Source organism: Callithrix jacchus, chromosome X (genome assembly GCF_049354715.1).
Source record: "Callithrix jacchus isolate 240 chromosome X, calJac240_pri, whole genome shotgun sequence".
Lineage (NCBI taxonomy): Eukaryota > Metazoa > Chordata > Mammalia > Primates > Cebidae > Callithrix > Callithrix jacchus.
This window is the reverse complement of record NC_133524.1, coordinates 132273277-132294703: the sequence shown is the minus strand read 5'-3', so window position 1 is coordinate 132294703 and position 21427 is coordinate 132273277. Positions and strand designations below refer to the sequence as shown.

At 42.8% G+C, this 21427-nt stretch overlaps 2 protein-coding genes across 4 annotated transcripts; both read right to left on the bottom strand.

The window, feature by feature from the left end:
• Positions 1-8082: 8082 nt before the first annotated feature.
• On the bottom strand, positions 8083-15119 carry LOC144581110 (uncharacterized). Of its 3 annotated transcripts, XM_078363460.1 has the most exons (13): positions 14822-15119; positions 14426-14566; positions 14035-14175; positions 13648-13788; positions 13258-13398; positions 12869-13009; positions 12485-12625; positions 11318-11458; positions 10165-10305; positions 9779-9919; positions 9160-9294; positions 8706-8799; positions 8083-8321 (listed from the first exon to the last, which is right to left on the bottom strand). In XM_078363460.1, exons 1-13 carry the CDS (start codon positions 14856-14858, stop codon positions 8270-8272), a joined length of 1587 nt encoding a protein of 528 aa, XP_078219586.1. In that variant the 5' UTR covers positions 14859-15119; the 3' UTR covers positions 8083-8269. The 3 variants fall into 3 exon arrangements, with proteins under 3 accessions (XP_078219586.1, XP_078219587.1, XP_078219588.1); XM_078363461.1 differs by lacking the exon at positions 10165-10305; XM_078363462.1 differs by lacking the exons at positions 10165-10305; positions 11318-11458 and having other exon boundaries at positions 14822-15118.
• A 1575-nt stretch (positions 15120-16694) lies between these two features.
• On the bottom strand, positions 16695-21422 carry LOC144581064 (uncharacterized). The gene is made up of 12 exons (XM_078363051.1): positions 21285-21422; positions 20845-20955; positions 20437-20571; positions 20047-20181; positions 19650-19790; positions 19263-19403; positions 18876-19016; positions 18108-18242; positions 17712-17852; positions 17321-17461; positions 16940-17074; positions 16695-16705 (listed from the first exon to the last, which is right to left on the bottom strand). The coding sequence occupies exons 1-12, from the start codon at positions 21307-21309 to the stop codon at positions 16695-16697; spliced, it is 1392 nt and encodes a 463-aa protein (XP_078219177.1). The 5' UTR covers positions 21310-21422.
• Between the last annotated feature and the right edge of the window lie 5 nt (positions 21423-21427).

The window sequence follows — 21427 nt, the reverse complement described above, 5'->3', positions numbered from 1 at the left end:
CTGAAAGCAGAGGTTTTCCCAGACCATCTCAGATGACATCTCACTGTCAACAGCTGTGTCAGAGGACCACCCACACTGCAAAGCGTCTAAAATGGAAAACGGTTTTTAAAAGTATGCCCAAAACAAAATCAGTGCTCCAATAGAGAGGAAGAAAGTGGAATGGGTAGTGTGCAGTTAGGTAGCAATGCCTGCCCACGAATGAGATGCTGAAGCATGAAATGGATAGACTGTCGGCGAGTTGTAGTGCTGTGATGAAAATAAGGGGCTGAACTCACTGAGGGTCTTACTTTAGACTGGATGACAAAATGGTCGCTCCGAGGGAGTAGTATTTAAGGAGAAATAGAAAAGATGACCAGGCATCGTGGCTCACGCCTGTCATCCCAGCACTTTGGAAGGCCAAGGCAGGTGGAGTGCTTGAAACCAGGAGTTCAAGACCAGCCTAAGCAACAGCAAGACTACATCTCTATAAAAAATGTTTAAATAAAATAAAGAAAAATGGACAAAATGAGAAAGACTGATTTGGGCAGAGGAAAGAACAACTGCAAAGGCCCAGCAGAAGACACATCCCTGTCATGTTTGAGGAACAGCAAAGAGGTCAGAGTGGCTTCAGCACAGGGATGGATGGGACAGGAACAGGTAGGTGGCCCCACGTGTGGTTGGGAATATGCAGCAGAGGCCTCACTATGCAAAGTTCTTTTAACGGCACTTTCTGTGATTGCCTCATCACTCCTTCTTGGCTGAAAGGTCTAAGATTATGGTTTGGGTTTTTGTTTTTTGGCCTCCATCCACAATATCCATCCTGCCCATCACGGAGTTGAGACGGCCAAGGCAGAAGCCCATGATTCCTCCAGTTCCTCCAGAAGCCTCAGCTTGGGACTGGTTTTTCTGCCAACCTGCTAGCTGATGCACAGGGGATGAGGCCTCAGCCTGCGCTCACAGCATTCCCTAAAGCACTTCTCTTTAGAGTTGGCCCAGCTTCTTGGGCCACTGTTGCGCAGCCAGCAGTGGACTCTGCAAACCTGTGTTTGAACCCAAAGTGGCAGTGCCTGCATCAGAAGTCTGAATAGCCACTGTGGGTTTTTTTCTGAACTGGAAAGAAGGATTTAGGATGGGCCAGTGCCCAGGGGACACGGGAATCTGTCATCTACAAGGCCAGAGTTTGATGGCAGGTCCTAGGTCCTCAATATTGTGTTTCCTAAGCGGACAGCTGAGATCCCAACAAGCAAGCTTACTGGAAGAGTACAGTCCAGGTGGTTCTCCCTGGCCAATCTCTTTAAGAAGCAGGTAAGAAAAAGGAGACACAAAGAGCAGGTTTGGGCCTCCAGTGGAATAATATTTGCAAGGTTATAGAAATTCCAGAATTTAGAAAAATACATGAAAGGTTTGGTGGACCCCAGATTTTACAAGGTCCAGAGGCACTGGTCAAGGAAACTGAGCAGAAGCGCAGTCCCAAGAAGCCGGGCCAACTCTAAAGAGAAGTGCTTTAGGGAATGCTGTGAGCGCAGGCTGAAGCCTCATCCCCTGTGCATCAGCTAGCAGGTTGGCAGAAAAACCAGTCCCAAGCTGAGGCTTCTGGAGGAACTGGAGGAATCATGGGCTTCTGCCTTGGCCGTCTCAACTCCGTGATGGGCAGGATGGATATTGTGGATGGAGGCCAAAAAACAAAAACCCAAACCATAATCTTAGACCTTTCAGCCAAGAAGGAGTGATGAGGCAATCACAGAAAGTGCCGTTAAAAGAGCTTTGCATAGTGAGGCCTCTGCTGCATATTCCCAACCACACGTGGGGCCACCTACCTGTTCCTGTCCCATCCATCCCTGTGCTGAAGCCACTCTGACCTCTTTGCTGTTCCTCAAACATGACAGGGATGTGTCTTCTGCGGGGCCTTTGCAGTTGTTCTTTCCTCTGCCCAAATCAGTCTTTCTCATTTTGTCCATTTTTCTTTATTTTATTTAAACATTTTTTATAGAGATGTAGTCTTGCTGTTGCTTAGGCTGGTCTTGAACTCCTGGTTTCAAGCACTCCACCTGCCTTGGCCTTCCAAAGTGCTGGGATGACAGGCGTGAGCCACGATGCCTGGTCATCTTTTCTATTTCTCCTTAAATACCACTCCCTCGGAGCGACCATTTTGTCATCCAGTCTAAAGTAAGACCCTCAGTGAGTTCAGCCCCTTATTTTCATCACAGCACTACAACTCGCCGACAGTCTATCCATTTCATGCTTCAGCGTCTCATTCGTGGGCAGGCATTGCTACCTAACTGCACACTTCCCATTCCACTTTCTTCCTCTCTATTGGAGCACTGATTTTGTTTTGGGCATACTTTTAAAAACCGTTTTCCATTTTAGACGCTTTGCAGTGTGGGTGGTCCTCTGACACAGCTGTTGACAGTGAGATGTCATCTGAGATGGTCTGGGAAAACCTCTGCTTTCAGAGCCACCCCTACCTTCTTCCATTTCTCTCCTTTTTATATTCCAGGAAGAGTCGCTCACCATGCCTGGATGTGGAGAGCCGTACTCCCCTGCCCCCACTTCGTGCTGTGCGGAGTCACACTGGAGCCCGAAGCATAGGAGAAATGTGCACCTCGATGAACATGTTTTCATAATTTTTTAAACAATTAGTGTTTCCAGGGCATTAAAGTTGTCGCAGAGATATTGAAATAACCTCTCTCTCTCTTTCTGTCTCTCTCTCTCTCTCTCCCTCTCTCTCTCTCATATATATATATATATATATATACATCATATATATATATATACATCATATATATATAATGTATGTATATATATATACATACATTATATATACATCATATATATATAATGTATGTATATATATATACATACATTATATATATATGATGTATATATATATATATGTATGAATGTGTGTGTGTGTGTATATATATATATATATATATATATGTATATATTGAGACAGGGTCTTGCTCTGTCACTCAGGCTGCAGTGTAGTGGCACAATATGGCTCACTGCAGCCTCAACCTCATGGGTTTCCGCAATCCTCCTACTTCAGCTTCCCAAGTAGCTGAGACTACAGGTGTACACCACCATGCGTGGCTACTTTTTGTATATTTTGTAGGAATGGTTTTGCCACATTGCCCAGGCTGGTCTTGAATTCCTGGACTCAAGGGATCCGCCTGTCTGGGCCTCTCATAGTGCTGAGATTATAGGCGTGAGACACTGGGCCCATCTGCAACATTATTTTAAATTGGAATTTTTATTTATGCTCCAAATAGAATTTATTAACATCTTACTTTCTGGCTCTAATAGAAGCAAACTCATCATACTTTGAAAATATACTACTTTGTTGATCTCATTTTCAGTGAGAAGAATGGCCATGTGTGACAATTTCTCTTGACAAAATGATGATCTGAGGTGATTTTTTTTCAACCTCAGCTTACCGAAAGTCCTTTTGCAGGATGCCACTGTGAATGGTATTGTTTAATAAAAATTTTAGGGCTAAATTTGGATAAGACTGTGCAAAGGGAGATTAGTGACTCAGTTTTACAAGATCCAAACCTGATATTGATGTGTTACAAAGTATTGATACTAGGTTCTGCTTCAAACTAATTATTGTAGGTGAAAATCTACAAGACCTATCAACCAAATATTTACAAGTTACATCAGTGGCTTCTTTTGTAGATCAGATGTATTCATAGGAAGTAATATTTCTCCATGTAAAGATTCCAAACACTGTTTACCTTGTCATATCTCCATTATTACTATGAAATTAGGACATCTGTAAACATCTTACTTTCTGTTTGAATTGTAGTTTTCCCAAAATAATCTGAAGTAAGATCTATATTCTTAGCTGGTGATTTGGACATTTCTAACTTCTCTACTTTTCTGTTCCCAATGTTTTCAAATCAAGGAAATGCATTCTTTTATCTTGTGAAACTTTCACCTCCATGAAACATACTTTCAAAGATTCTTTCTTCCACTTGCTATAAACAAATGTAGCTTTGCTTTCTTGTATGTGTGGTTATTGGGGGTTTTTTTTGAGACAGGGTCTTGATCTGTTGCCCAGGTTGGAGTGCCATGGCACAATCACAGCTCACTGTACCCTTGACCTCTTGGGCTCAAGTGATCCTCCCATCTCATGCACTCTATTAGCTGGGACTACATGTGTGCACCAGCACACGTAGCTAATGTTTATATATTTTCTTAGATACAGCATCGTATCATGTCGTCCAGGCTGGTCTTGAACTCCTGGGTTCAAGCGATCCACCCACCTCAGCCTCCTAAAATGCTTGGATTACAGGCTTGAGTCACTGCACCTGGCCTCCTTATGTTTTAAAAAAATTATAGAGCTCTATTAACTGCTTCTACTTGGCAGAAAACATTATTAAACAAAAAAAGTTCCACGAAATTTTGTAATCTACATGTGACAAGCCCCTTGGTGCTTGGCATACTGTTTTATGTCATTTCATGTCTTGTATTTTAATAGTTGATAACCATCTTTAGTTAGTTTCTAGTGTCTCGATTGCCTGTTATCTTGATGCCCAGTTTATCTTCACATAAATATATATTTTCCATAAATACTTTAATGCATTATTAGGAACACACACAAGAATTTCCCTATACTCATTGAAATCATGCAAAAAATGAGCCCAGTGAGTCTCATATTTGGCATAATTACTTCTGCATAAATTCCGGCTGGTATGTACTCTTGATACACCTGCCGTAAGTGCTCTCTTATCATATCCCTAGCTCTGAGTACTTTTAAACCATTAGAATCTTCTACTGGTCACAGGGAACTACACATGAGACCACCGGTGTAGGTTCCCACCCCGTAGGATCAGGCAGGAAGAGACGTTAGGGCCCAGGCTAGGCAGGGAGAATGCCCCACTCAGCAGGAAACAGCTTTAGAAGAACATTAAGCGGCCTAAAACAACACACGTGTATTATCCACAGTTCTGCAAGTCAAGACCAGGAAGGCTCAACCGGCCTCTCTGCTGAGTCTCTCCCAAGGCCAACTCTAAATGGGCCGGCTGGGTGCTAATGTGGAGACTGTGGAATAATCCACTTCCGAGCTTATTCAGGTTATTGCTCATTTGGATCTAGTTCCTTAAGGTGGTAGGAGTGTCGTTCCCATGTTTTGGTTGGCTGTCATCCAGGGACTGCTTTAAACGCTTAGAGCCACCCTATACCTTCAAGAGGCGCACTGCTTTATCCTCAAAGAGGGCCTGCTGTGTCACATCCTTCTTGTGCTTTGACTCTCTTAGCTCTTCTTCTGCTCCTGTGTGATGAAAATGCTCTACTTTTCAAGGATTCCGCTGCCAGGTCTGGCCCAGCCACACCACACTCATGTCTCAAGGTTAACTGACTTGACACCTTAATTCTCCGGCAAAATCCCACCATAGCAGTATTAGGATTAGTGCTTGATTGAGTATCCGGGAGATGGGAATCTGGGGAATCAGACTACAGCTGTCTCAGTCAGCTCCAGCTGCTATCACAGAATACCACAGACTGGGTGGCTTCATCACCAGGCATTTCTTTCTCATCGTTCTGGAGGTTAGAAGTCCAAGATCAGGATGCCAGCGTGCTCAAATTCTGGTGGGGGTCCTCTTCCTGGCTTGTAGTCAGCCACTTTGCTATATCCTTACATTTTGAAGAGGCATGGAAGAACAAATTCTCTTTTCTCTAATTAGAAGGGCGTTAATCTCATCATAGGGACCCAACCATCATGACCACATCTAAACCTAATGACCTCCCAAACAGTCTACCTCCAAATATCATCCCATTGGGATTTAGGGTTTCATCGTATGAATTCTCAGAGGTCACACATATTCAGTCCGTTCATAATGCCTGCCAACCACGCAAGCCAGAAGTGGGCAGCAGCATTACGACAGGACCAACTGGGATAGCCCTGAAGGACAGTGGAGAAGGGAAATCCTCCCAGAGGAAAGAACTTTGAGCAGTGCTCCTGTGTGGAGGAGAGATGGCCAGACTTTTAAGTGTGTATCCTTGTACAGGCTGTGTCTCATTTATTGGCCGAATGATTAGGGACTTCGAGGACACATGATTGAAAATCTGTGACAAGGAGGTCTGGGGAAAAATATGTGGACAGACCTGTCCGAGTGGACATTCAATGTGAAGATAATTTGAGTCTCATGAGAGTTCTCACCAAAGGGTAACCTCAGCAGAGCAGAAGTTTAATAATCTGAAGGATAAGGTACCCATTATCTAGATATTAATCAGCCTCTCTCCCCAACACTTGTGTCACAGCCTCATGAGCTCACAAAGTGGCCAAGGTGACAGGGATAGAGATTATGCTTCAGAGGCATGGACTTCCACTCACCAAGGCCAACCTGGCTACAGTCGATAGAGACATCAGACAGCCAAGGGTCCCTGGCTAAACTCCACTTTCAAGCCTAAAACGGCCTGAAGGTTGAAAAACCAGACTGCTGGTCCTGAATGAAACCCACAACCCAGAAAAAGAATTGTCACTGTTTGCTTGCCCTTTCCCAACTGAGTCTTTCTCATTAATGCTGCCGGGTACCCGGGGGAAGAGGGTAGAGCCATGGGAAAGTTGTGTCTCGTGCAGGAGTGGCAATGGGGAGCCTGGTCTCTTCGGATTCTGTGTGATGGCACAGAAACAATCTGGGAGGTGGGGGCCTGTTAGCATTCCCTCTCGCTTTGCTGAGAGTTCTTTCCTTCCTAATTTTCCTTTTCAACTGACACATTCCCCTCCTCACCCTGTAATGTGTGCGTGAACTTAATCTTTCCTGGTCATGTGACAAGAACTCAGTTTCAGCTGAACTAAGGAACAAAATTCTGTAACATAGTCATTGCTGAGTGTACAATCTGCCAGAAACAGAGAGCAACACTGAGTCTCTTCTATGGCACCTGTCTCCAGGGTGATCAGCTAGCTACCAGATGGCAGGTGCTTACATTGGACCACTTTCAATATAGAAGGGACAGGGCTGTGTTCTTACTCAAATAGACACGTATAGTGACTATGGATCTTCATTTCCACCCACAGTAATTTGAGAAAATCAACATTTGTGCAGTTAGAAAAAATGCCTTATTTACCACCAGGGTATTCCACACAAGGCACTTACAGATAATAAAGTGTAGCGATGGGCCCACCCTCATAGGAATTCACTGGTCTTAATATTTATATTCCCTTATCCTCCATCAGCTTTTTTTTAAGGTGGTACTGTCTTACCCACATTGGCCTTGAACTCCAAATCAGGCTCCCGAGCTGTCCCACATTATCTGAAGATGACTGGATCAACAGAACTGTGCAATGGACTTGTGGAACTCAGTTATAGTTCAAGCTAGGTGGCAATGTCTTGCAGATCTGAGAAATCACTTAGGAAGCAGTGTTTGCTGTATATTTGCATCCAACACAGTTTGCTTTCTTTCCCATAGTCAGGATTCTTGGTCCTAGATTCAAGGGGTATAACTGGGGGTGTCTCTACTCATACTCTATACCCCAGTGACCCACTAGCAAAAACGTTTCCTATTCTCCTGACGTTAGGCTCTGCTGAACTAGAAGTCTTATTTCCAAAGGAAGAAATGCTTTCACCAAGGGACACAACAGTGATTCCATTGAAAAGACATTCATACTGCCAGCTGGCCATTTTGGTCTCTTCATCACTTTCCATCTAGAGGCAAAGGAGGGGGTCATCCACTGGCTTGGGATGATGAACCTGACGATCAAAGGGGGATTAATTGCAGTACACCAGAAGCTAAAAAGGAGTATGTCTGCTGTGTCTAGAGAGCTTCTTAGTCCTCCCATGTTTTCTGATTACACTTAATGGAAAAGTACAGCAACCCAATCCAGGCAGGTATCTAATGGTCCTTCAGACTGTTCAGTGATGAAGGTTTGAGTCATCCTGCCAGGTCAAGCACCATGACCAGATGACATACTATCTCAGGGCAAAGGGAATGAAAAATGGGTAGTGAACGAAGGCAGTTATAAATACCGGCTACAACTATGCAGAAACCATGACCGTAATACTAAATACATTGGTGATTTATCAACTCGTATCCCTCCTCAGGTGGAAGAATAAACCAACAAACAAACCACCAAAGTCTAGCTTTTACTAACAGAAATTTATTAAATTTCAAAAGCTCCATCTTTTCTTAGCTTCAGGAAGGGAATTTTCTTCACTTCAAAATTACAGGAAGCTTCAGCAATGACCTACTCCACTTTACAGCACATATCCTTGTTTCTCCTTGGTATTTGCATTAACACAATTATTTTTTCTCATGTGCTTAACTTTGCTGAGATGGCAGTGGGAATCTACTCTTTTAGCACCTTCTTGAGTTGCTGAATTAAGGCAAAATTTTTAAGCCTGAAATGAAAGAGGTATTCCATTAACCAGAGGATACCCATGGCATCTGTGATATGTAAGAGGTAGTAGTGGATACAAAACAGACTTTACAATGTACATGCAGATAGAAAATGCATGCTCATGGGAAATACAAACTAGAAAAAGACCAAGTGAGTCACCTGAGGGCCCACACCCACTCCCAGATTATGATAAATTTGGAAGGCTCCATGGCATTGGAAAAAGGGGTTAGAATAAGAAAATATCAACCTAAATGCTTGGGGAAATAGCATGAACTATGACTGAGGGCCAGGGATTAGGAAGAACAAGGCATGATTTCTTCCTGCTCCTGTCCCAAACTGGGCACAAGTGCTTAAAACAATAGAAGAGTTTCCTTTTGGCACCCACCTTGCTGCTTCCTTAATGGCAAATTTAACAAGTTGTTTCTTGACTTCCATAGATCCTTGTACTTCATCAAGCAAAATGAAAATTCTTTCATAATCTGAAGGTATTAAAAAGTTAGTATTTCTAAAATTATGAAAATGAAATATACTTCAATCTCATTGCATCCACTACCGCAGTATACATTTTTTATGGGTTACAATGTTACACAGCGTTTGTGTTTTGAATGCTTAAATCACATCAGTATATTACTAAGGAAACTATTGTGAACACTAACAAAGAAAAACACCTAAGCAGATGTATTTGAAATTTTCAGTGAAATTAAATAGAAGCCCTGCTAAATTACAGACAGATCCAATTTAGCCAAACGATGAGCTCAAGGGGAAGCATAATTGTGTTCTAAATCATAGAATGGGAGACTTCTCAGGCTTTCATTGATAGACATTCTTGCACTACTTACTTCGCCCACACCTTCGAACTTCTTTCATCAATTGATGTTTTATATCATCATTAACTTTCTTTGCCATAGCAGGAGATATTCGTGCTGTATTTGGCACAGTTTCCACCGGAGACCTTGCTGTGACTGGTGAATCACCTGCAGAGACACGGTAGTTTTGGGCTCCTACCACAAATTCGTTACTATCAGGTTTGTAAAGCAGCTTATCTTTGCTGAGACTAGTGCAGTTGTAAGACAAAGAATCTAATGTGTTGGGTTGCATACAATCTCCTGTCATATTTATAAGCTCTGGGGGAGCAGAATCTGACAGGAAGCCATCAGGTGGGGTCTGACCATTTTCTATCTCCTTCTGGATATCATGAATGACAGTAGCATCTGGAATCCAAATGGAAAAATTGAGCTGCGAGGTAAGTGCATTATGTCACTCCCACAGGTATATCCCTCGGAGGCTCAGTTTCGAGGAAGTTATGTCAGAAAGCAGGAGGATATACAAGGTGGCGATACCAGACCCCTCGGACTGAGCTCAAAAAAGACAATACAACAAAACCACCTGCTTCCATGCTGGACACTATGCATGCATAGAGAAACCAAGTAGGACAGTACAACCAATACACAAACATACACAGATCCCTGAGACTCCTGGATGAAGCACCAGCTCCTGACGGATTACTACGCCCTGGTGGAACCGCTGATGAGGAGTTATCAGGTGCTTGTTGGCCATTATTCGTCTTCTTCTCATGGACATTGTGAGAGATGGTGGCATCTGGAAAAAAAATGAAGAGGCCGAGCTGTGAGGTTAAGTGCATAATGAGAGCCCCACAGGTATATCCCGCTCATGCTCAGTTTCTAGAAAATTATCCCATAAAGCATGAGTATATACCAGGTGGCAACCAGAGAACCCTGAAATTGAGGCAAGAAAAGATAATACAACAAAACCACCTTCTTCCCGTGATGACACTATGCCCGCATATGGAAATCAAGTAGGACACAACTTATAAGGAAACATACACAGATCTCTGGTACTCATGGCTAGGATGCTAGCCCCTGTCATATTAGTAAGTCCTGATGGAAGAGTTGACAAGAAGTTTTGAGTTGCTGGTTGGCCGTTTTTTATCTTCTCTTCATGGACATTGTGAGTGATGGAAGCATCTGGAAATCAAGTGAGGAGGAGGAGGTATGAGGTACGTGCATTATGTGAAGCCCCAGGTATATTCCACTGAGGCTAAGTTCAAAGGAAATTATGCCATAAAGCAGGAGATGATGTGCCAGGTGACCATCTGAAAACCCTCAAACTAAGCTAACAAAAGATAATACAACAAAACCACCTTCTTCTCTTTATGACACTATGCATTCATATGGAAACCAAGTAGGAAGTACAACTAGTAAACAGATCCCTCGTAGTCTTGGCTATGATACCAGCTCCTGCCAAATTATTAAGCCCTGGTGTAACAGTGGGCAGGAAGTTATCAGGTGCTAGTTGGCTGTTTTTTATCTTCTTTTCACCGACATTGTGAGTGATGGTAGCATGTGGAAACCAAATGAAGAGGATGAGTTGTGAGAAAAATACATGATGTCAACCCTACGGGTATATTCCCGATGCTCAGTTTCTAGGAAATCATTGCATAAAGCAGGAGGACAGGCCAGGCGGTGTTCTGAAAACCCTAAATTCAGGTCACAAAAGATAATACAACAAAATTGCCTCCTCCCTTTCATGACACCATGCATGCATGTGGAAACCAAGGAGGACAATCCAACTTATAAGCTAACATATACAGATCATTGCTACTCATGGTTGGAATACCAGCTTTTGCCATGTTAATAAGCCCTGGTGGAACAGCTGACAAAATGTTATCAGGTGCTTGTTGGCCATTTTCCATCTTCTCTTCACGGACATTATGAGTGACAGTAGCAACTGGAAACCGCGAGAAGACGTCAAGCTGTGAGGTCAGTGCATTACAACAACCCTGCAGGTATATCCCTCTGATGCTCAGTTTTTAGAACATGATCTCATTAAGCAGAAGGATATACCAGGTGGCTATCTGAGACCTCCCAAAATGAGCTCACAAAAGATAATATAATAAAACGACCTTGTTTGATGTATGACCCTGCATGATTATGGAAACCAAGTAGGAAACCAAGCAGAAACAGCCAAGAAACATACACTGAGCCCTGGTACTCATGGGTGGAGTACCAGCTCCTGATACATTAATAAGCCCTGGTGTAATGGATGACAAGAAGTTCTCAGGTGCTCTTTGACCATTGTTCATCTTCTCTCCATGGACATTGTGAGTGACTGCAGCATCTGGAAACCAAATGAAGAGGTTGAGCTGTAAGGTAAGTATATTATGGTAACCCTACAGGTATATCCCTCTGACGCTCAGTTTCTAGGAAAATATTTCATGCAGCAGGAGAGGATATGCTGGGTGGCGATCTGAGAACACTCAAATTGAGCTCACGAAAGAAGGTACAACTGAACAACCTCCTTCCCTTGATGGCACTATGCATACATATGAAAACCAAGTGAGACATTCCAACTTATAAACAAACATACACAGATCCTTGGTACTCATGGCTAGAATACCAGCTGCTGTCATGTGAATACACCCTGGTGGAAAAGTTAACAAGATGTTACTAAATTGCAGTTGGGCATTTTCCATCCTCTCCTCACGGATGTTGTGAGGCGTGGTAGCATCTGGAAGCAAAATGACCACGTCAAGCTGTGAAATAAATGCCTTATTTAAACACACAGGTATACTCTTATGATGCAGAGCTTCTAATAAATTATTGCATGGAGCAGGAGGACACGACGGCAGTGTTCTGAGACCCCTCAAATTGCACTTAAGGAAGAGAATACAACAAAACCACTTTCTCCCATTTATGACACTATGAGCATATACTGAAATCAAATAGGAAAATCCAACTAATAAGAGAAGATACACAGTTGTATGGTACTCGTGGCCAGAAGAGCAGCTCCTGCCATACTAGTAAGCCCTGAAGGAACATTTGACTATGTGTTATGCGGTTGCGGATTTGCCATTTTCCATCCTCTCCTCATGGACATTGAGATTGACTATAGCATCTGAAAATCAAATGAAGAGGTTGAGCTGTGAGGTAAGTGCATTATTTCAACCCCACGGGTACATCCCTCTGATGCTGACTTTCTAGGAAATTATCAAAGAGAGCAGGGGTGGATATGCCAAGTTGCCCTCTGATACCCTTCATATTGAGGCCAGGAAAGTATGTACAACAAAATTACCCTCTACCATCCATGAAATTATGCCTGCTTAGGGAAAGCGAGTAGGACAGCACAACTAAGAAGCAGACATACACAGATCTCTGGTCCTCCTGGATGAAATTCCAGCTGCTGCCATATTACCAAGCCCTGGTGGAGCAGTTGACAAGACGTTATCAGGTACCGGTTGGCTGTTACTTCTCTTCTCTTCACGGACGCTGTGCGTGACTGCAGCATCTGGAAACCAAATGAAATGGTTGAGCTGTGAGTTACTTGCATTAGGTAAACCACACAGACATAGCCCTCAAATGCTCAGCATCTAGGAAATTATCACTTGGAGAAGGATATAGCAGGTAGCAATCTGAGAACCCTAAAATTCAGGCCAGGTAAAATAGTGCAACAACACTAGATTCTTTCCTCATGACACTGTGCATGCATATAGAAACCAAGTAGGACAGTATATCGAGTGAAGAAACATACACTGATCCCTGGTACTCATGGATGAAAAACCAGTTGCTCCCATATTAATAAGTGCTGGGGGAATAGTTGAGAAGATATTATTGGGTTCTGCTTCAGCATTTTTAATCATCTCCCCATGGACGTTGTGAGTGATGGTAGAATCTGGAAAGACAATGAAGACGTTAAGTTTTGATTTAAGCGCATGATGTCAGCCCACAGGTGTATCCCCCTGATGATCAGTTTCTAGGAAACTATTTCAAAAAGCCAGAGACAATATGCCAGATGGCCATCTGAGAACACTCAAATGTGCTCACGAAATATAATAGAACAAAATCACTTTCTCCTATTCAGGACACTAGTCATGCCTATGAAAACCAGGTGGGATAGTACAAATGAATAAGCAAACATACACTGATCCCTGGTGCTCATGGCTGGGAGACCAGCTGTGGCCAAAAATGTAAGTGTTTGTAGAACAGTCAACAAGTCGTTATTAGATGTTGGTTGCTTATTTTCCAGCTCCTCTTCACGGACACTTTGAAGGACGGTAGCATCTGAAAACCAAATGAAGAGGTTGGGCTGTGAAGTAAATACATTATGTGAACTGCACTGGTATATCCCTCTGATGATCAGTTTCTAGGAAATCGTCAGAAAAAGCAGGGGTGCATATGCCAAGTGGACATCTGATACCCCTCAAATTGAGGCTACTAAGGCATTTACAACAGAGTTACCCTCTACCATTCATGAAATTATGCCTGCTTAGGGAAACCCAGTAGGACAGCACAACTAAGAAGCAGACATACACAGATCTCTGGTCCTCGTGGATGAAATTCCAGCTGCTGCCATATTACCAAGACCTGGTGGAGCAGTTGACAAGATGTTATCAGTTGCTGGTTGGCCATTATTTACCTTCTCTTTACGGACATTGTGAGTAACTGCAGCATCTGGAAACCAAACAAAGTGCTTTTGCTGTGAGGTAAGTGCATTATGTCAACTACATAGGTATACCACTCTGATGGGTAGTATCTAGGAATTTATCTCATACAGAAGAAAGATATACCAGCTAGTAATCTGAGAACCCTAAAATTGAGGCCAGGAAAGACAGGAAAACAACACTACATTCTTCCCTGCTTACACTATGCATGCATGTGGAAACCAAGTAGGACAGTACACCGAGTGAACAAACTTACACTGATCCCTGGTACTCATGGATGAAACACGAGCTGCTGCCATATTAATATGTGTAGGGGAAACAGTTGGGAAGACTTTATTGGGTGCTCCTTCAGCATTTTTAATCTTTCCCTCATGGACACTGTGAGTGACGGTAGCATCTGGAAACGAAATGAAAAGGTTTAGTTTTGAATTAAGTGCATTATGTCATCCCCACAGGTATATCCCCCTGATGCTCCGTTTCTAGAAAACTATTTCATAAAATCAGAGATGATATGCCAGAAGGCCATCTGAGAACACTCAAATGCAGCTCATGAAAGATAATACAACAAAATCACCTTCTCCCTTTCAGAGCACTAGGCATGCCTATGAAAACCAAGTAGGATAGTCCAAATGAATAAGCAAACATACACTGATCCCTGGTTCTCATGGCTGGGAGACCAGCTGTTGCCAAATAAGGAGGTCCTTGGAGAACAGTTGACAAGACGTTATTAGGTGTTGGTTGCTTGTTTTCCATGTTCTCTTTGTGGACATTTTGAGTGATGGTAGCATCTGAAAACCAAATGAAGAGGTTGAGCTGTGATGAAAGTGCATTATGTCAACCGCACAGGTATATCCCTCTGATCCTCAGTTTCTAGAAAACTATCAAAGAAATCAGGGTAGTACATGCCACGTGGCTATCTGATACCCCTCAAATTAATGCTAGGAAACTATATACAACAAAATTAACTTGTAGCATTCATCAAACTATGCCTCCTTAGGGAAATCAAGTAGGACAGTACAACTAAGAAGCAGATATACACAGACCTCCGGTCCTCCTGGATGAAATTCCAGCTGCTGCCATATTACCAAGACCTGGTGGAGCAGCTGACAACACGTTGTCAGTTGCTAGTTGGATGTTATTTATCTTTACTTCATGGATATTGTGAGTGACTGCAGCATCTGGAAACCAACAGAAATGGCTGGGCTGTGAGGTAAGTGCATCCTGTGAACGTCACAGGCATATCCCTCTGATGCTCAGTATCTAGGACATTATCTCATAAAGAAGAAGGACATACCAAGTAGCAGTCTGAGAAGCTTAAGATTGAGGCCACGAGGCAAAACTATCCAGGACATAGGAGTAGGCAAGGAGTTTATGAACAAAACACCAAAAGCATGGGCAACAAAAGACAAAATAGACAAATGGGACCTAATGAAACTCCACAGCTTCTGCACGGCAAAAGAAACAGTCACTAGAGTGGATCAGCAACCAACAGAATGGGAAAAAATTTTTGCAGTTTACCCATCTGACAAAGGGCTGATATCCAGAATTTACAAAGAACTCAAACGGATTTACAGGAAAAAAACAAACAAGCCCATTCAAAAGTGGGCAAAGGATATGAACAGAGACTTTACGAAACTAGACATATATGAGGCCAACAATCATATGAAAAAATGCTCATCGGCACTGGTCATCAGAGAGATGCAAATCAAAACCACATTGAGATACCATGTCACGCCAGTTAGAATGGCGATCATTAAAAAATCTGGAGACAACAGATGCTGGAGAGGGTGTGGAGAAAAAGGAACACTTTTACACTGTTGGTGGGAGTGTAAATTAGTTCAACCATTGTGGAAGACAGTGTGGCGATTCCTCAAGGCCTTAGAAATAGAAATTCCATTTGACCCAGCAATCCCATTACTGGGTATATATCCAAAAGACTATAAATCGTTCTACTATAAGGACACATGTACACGAGTGTTCATTGCAGCACTGTTTACAATAGCAAAGACCTGGAATCAACCCAAATGCCCATTGATAATAGACTGGATTGGAAAAATGTGGCACATATACACCATGGAATATTATGCAGCAAACAGAAATGATGAGTTTGTATCGTTTGTAGGTACATGGATGAATCTGGGGAACGTCATCCTCAGCAAACTGACACAAGAACAGAAAATGAAACACCGCATATTCTCACTCATAGGCGGGTGATGAAAAATGAGAACACATGGACACAGAAAGGGGAGTACTAAACACTGGGGTCTATTGGGAGGAAAAGGGGAGGGCCAGTGGGAGGGGGAGGTGGGGAGGGATAGCCTGGGGAGAAATGCCAAATGTGGGTGAAGGGGAGAAGGAAAGAAAAGCACACTGCCATGTGTGTTCCTACTCAACTGTCTTCCATGCTCTGCTCATGTACCCCAAAACCTAAAATCCAATAAAAAATTTAAAAAAAAGAAAAGATAGTACAAAAAAACTACATTCTTCCCTCATGACACTATGCACGCACATGGAAACCTAGTAGGATTGTAAACCAATTGCACAAAGGTACACTGATCCCTGGTGCTCATGGATGACACAACAGCTGCTGCCATATTAATAAGTGCTGGGGGACTAGCTGGGAAGGTTTCATTGAGTGCTGCATGGGCATTTTTAATCTTCCCTCACAAACATTGTGAGTGATCGCACCATATGGAAATGAAATGAAGGGGTTCAGTGTTGAGGTATGTGCATTATGTTAACCCCACAGGTATATCCTCCTGGTGTTCACGTTCTAGAAAACTATTTCATGAAGCCAGAGAGGATATGAAAACTATTTCATAAAGCCAGCAGGGGTGAATATGCTAAATGTGCATAAGATGCCCCTAAAATTGAGGCTTGGAAAGTATATACAACAAAATTAATTTGTAGTATTCATCACACTATGCCTGTTTAGGGAAACCAAGTAGGACAGGAAAACTAAGAGGCATACATACACACACCTCTGGTCCTCGTGGATGAAATTCCAGCTGCTGCCCTATGACCAAGACCTGCATAAGATGCCCCTAAAATTGAGGCTTGGAAAGTATATACAACAAAATTAATTTGTAGTATTCATCAAACTATGCCTGTTTAGGGAAACCAAGTAGGACAGGAAAACTAAGAGGCAGACATACACATACCTCTGGTCCTCGTGGATGAAATTCCAGCTGCTGCCCTATGACCAAGACCTGGTGGAGCAGTTGAAAAGATGTTGTAAAGTGCTCGTTGGCCGTTATTTATCATCGCTTCACGGACGTTGTGAGTGACCGCAGCATCTGGAAACCAAATGGAGTCGTTGAGCTGTGCGTTATGTGCATTAAGTCAACCGCACAGGCATACCCCTCGGATGCTCAGAATCGAGGAAATTATCTCATAAAGAGGAAGGACATACGAAGTAGCAGTCTGGGAACCGTAAATTTGAGGCCAGTAAAGATAGTACAACAACACTGTATTCTTCCCTCATGACACTACGCATGCATATAGAAATCAAGTAGGACAGTACGCCAAGTGAACAAACTTACACTGATCCCTGGTACTCATGGATGAAACACCCGCTGCTGCCATATTAATATGTGCTGGTGGAATAGCTGAGAAAACATTCTTGGGTGCCGTTTGGGCATTTTTAATCATCTCCTCATGGACATTGTGAGTGGTGGTAGAATCTGGAAATGAAATCAGGAGGTTCAGTCTTGCGTTATGTGTACTATGTCAACTCTACAGGTATATCCTCCTGATACTCAGTTTCTAGAAAACGATTTCAAAAAGTTGAAGAGGATATGCCAGATGGCGATCTGAGAACACTCAAATGCAGCTCACTGAAGATAATACAATAAAATCACCTTCTCCCGTTCAGGACACTAGGCATGCCTATGAAAACCAAGTAGGATAGTCCAAATGAATAAGCAAACATACACTGATGCCTGGTGCTCATGGCTGGGAGACCAGCTGTTGCCAAATAAGGAAGTCCTTGGAGAACAGTTGACAAGACGTTATTAAGTGTTGGTTGGTTATTTTCCATCTTCTCTTTGCGGACATTTTGAGTGACGGTAGCATCTGAAAACCAAACGATGAGGTTGAGCTGTGAGGTAAGTACATTATGTCAACCACAGAGATATGTCCGTCTGATCCTCAGTTTCTAGGAAATTATCAAAGACAGCAGGGTTGCATATGCCATGTGGCTATCTGATACCCCTCAAATTGACGCTAGGAACGTGTATATGACAAAATTAACCTGTAGCATACATCGATCTATGCATCCTTAGGGAAATCAAGTCGGACAGTACAACTAAGAAGCAGATCTACACAGACCTGTGGTTCTCGTGGATGACATTCCAGCCGCTGCCACATTACCAAGACTTGGTGGAGCAGCTGACAAGACGTTGTCAGGTGCTAGTTGGCCGTTATTTATCTTCGCTTCACGGACATTGTGAGTGACGGCAGCATCTGGAAACCAACAAAAAAGGCTGGGCTGTGAGGTAAGTGCATTATGTCAACCACAGCATACCCCTCTGATGCTCTGTATCCAGGAAACTATCTCATAAAGAAGTGGGACCTACCAAGTAGCACTCTGAGAAACTTAAGATTCAGGCCAGGAAAGATAGTACAACAAAACTACATTCTTCCCTCATGACACTATGCACGCATATGGAAACCTAGTCGGATAGTAAACCAATTGCTCAAAGGTACACTGATCCCTGTTGCTCATGGATGACACAACAGCTGCTGCCATATTAATAAGTGCTGGGGAACTAGCTGGGAAGGTTTTATCGGGTACTGCTTGGGCATTTTTAATCTTCTTCTCACAAACATTGTGAAAGATCATACCATCTGGAAATTAAATAAAGGGGTTCAGTTTGAGTTATGTGCATTATGTTAACCCCACAGGTATATTTTCCTGATGCTCACTTTCTAGAAAACTATTTCAGGAAGCCAGAGAGGATATGCCAGGTGGCGATCTGAGAACACTCAAATGCAGCTCACGAACGACAATACAACAAAATCACCTTCTCCCTTTCAGGACACTAGGCATGCCTATGAAAACCAGGTAGGATAGTCCAAATGAATAAGCAAACATACAGTGATCCCTGGCGCTCATGGCTGGGGGACCAGCTGTTGCCAAATAAGGAAGTCCTTGGAGAACAGTTGACAAGACCGTATTAGGTGTTGGTTGGTTATTTTCCATCTTCTCTTTGCAGACATTTTGAATGATGGTAGCATCTGAAAACCAAATACAGAGGCTGAGCTGTGACGGAAGTGCAGTGTGTCAACCCCAGAGGTATATCCCTCTGATCCTCACTTTCTAGGAAATTATAAAAAATCCAGGGGTTGATATGTCACGTAGCCGTGATACCCCTCAAATTGATGCTAGGAAACTATATCCAAGAAAATTAACTTGTAGCATTCATCAAACAATGCCTCCTTAGGGAAACCAAGTAGGACAGTACAACTAAGAAGCAGACATACACAGATCTCTGGTCCTCGTAGATGAAAGTCCAGCTGCTGCCATATTAGCAAGACCTGGTGGAGCAGTTGACAAGAGGTTATCAGGTGCTGATTGGCCGTTATTTATCTTCTCTTCAAGGATTGCATGAGTGACTGCAGCATCTGGAAATCAAATGAAGTGGTTGAGCTGTGTGTTTCATGCATTATGTCAACCGCACAGGCATACCGCTCGGATGCTCGGTATCGAGGAAATTATCTCATAAAGAAAAAAGACATACCAAGTAGCAGTCTGAGAACCGTAAAGTTGAGGCCAGTAAAGATAGTACAACAACACTGTATTCTTCCCTCATGACACTACACATGCATATAGAAAACAAGTAGGACAGTACGCCAAGTGAGCAAACTTACACTGATCCCTGGTACTCATGGAAGAAACACCAGCTGCTGCCATATTAATACGTGCTGGTGGAATACCTGAGAAGACATTAGTGGGTGCCGTTTGGGCATTTTTAATCTTCTCCTCACGGACATTGTGAGTGATGGTAGAATCTGGAAATGAAATCAGGAGGTTCAGTTTTGAGTTATGTGTACTATGTCAACTCTACAGGCATATCCTCCTGATACTCAGTTTCTAGAAAACTATTTCATAAAGCTGAAGAGGATATGCTAGATGGTGATCTGAGAACATTCAAATGCAGCTCATGAATGAGAACACAACAAAACCACCTTCTCCCATTCAGGACACTAGGCATGCCTATGAAAACGAAGTAGGATAGTATAAATGAATAAGCAAACATACACTGACCCCTGGTGCTCATGGCTGGGAGACCAGCTGTTGCCAAATAAAGATGTTCTGGTAGAACAGTTGATAAGACGTTATTAGGTGTTGGTTGTGTATTTCTCATCTTCTCTTTGTGGACATTTTGAGTGACAGTAGCACCTGAAAACCAAATGAAGAGGTTGAGCTGTGAGGTAAGTACATTATTCAACCCCAGAGGTATATCCCTCTGATCCTCACTTTCTAGGAAATTATCAAAGAATCCAGGGGTGAATATGCCAAGTGAAACATCTGATACCCCTCAAATTGAGGCTAGGAAAGTACATACAACAAAATTAACTTGTAGCATTCATCAAACTATGCCTCCTTAGGGAAACCAAGTAGGACAGTACAACTAAGAAGCAGACATACACAGACCTCTGGTCCTCGTGGATGAAATTCCAGCTGCCGCCATATTACCAAGACCTGCTGGAGCAGCTGACGAGACGTTGTGAGGTGCTAGTTGGCCATTATTTACCTTCGCTTCAGGGATATTGTGAGTGACTGCAGCATCTGGAAACCGAATGAAGTGGTTGAGCTGTGAGGTAAGGGCTTATGTCACTGCCACATGTATGTTTTTCTGACAAAGAGATTTAAGCAATTGTTCCATCACACAAGAGGCTGTATCAGGTGGCGATCTGAGACCCTTCAAGTTTAGGTCGGAAAAGATAATACAACCAAAGCACCTTTTTTCCTGCATGATACTGCATGTTTATGGAAACCAAGTAGCACAACGTAGTTAGTAAATGAATATGCAGAGATCCCTGGTACTCAGGGGTTGAATACCTGCTTCTGTGAAGTTCCTAAGCCCTGCTGTAATAGTTGACAAGAATTCATGAGGTGTTGTTTTGTCACTTTTCATCTTTTCTTCACAGACATTTTGAGCAATGGTAAAACCTGCAAACCACATGAAGAGTTTCACCTGTGAGCTAAGTGCATTATATCAGCCCTATAGGTCTATCTCTCTGACGCTCAGTTTCTAGGAAATTATCTAATAAAGCAGAGGAGGATATGCCAGGTGGCCCTGTGAGAACCCTCCAATTGATCCCACCAAAGTATATGCTATAAAACCACCTTCTACCTTTCATGAAATATGCAATCATATGGAAACCAGTGATGACACTACAACTAATTAAGAGACATACACAGATCCCTGGTACTCATGCATGGAAGAGCAGCTGCTACCATAAGACCAAGCAGTGGTGGAACAGGTGACATGAGATTACCAGTTTGGGATGGGCCATTTTCCATCTTCTCTTCATGTACATTGTGAGAGATGGTATCATCTGGAAACCAAAGGAAGATTTTGAGCTTGAAGTAAGTGAATTACGTCAATGCCACCGGTATATCCCACTGATGATCAGTTTCT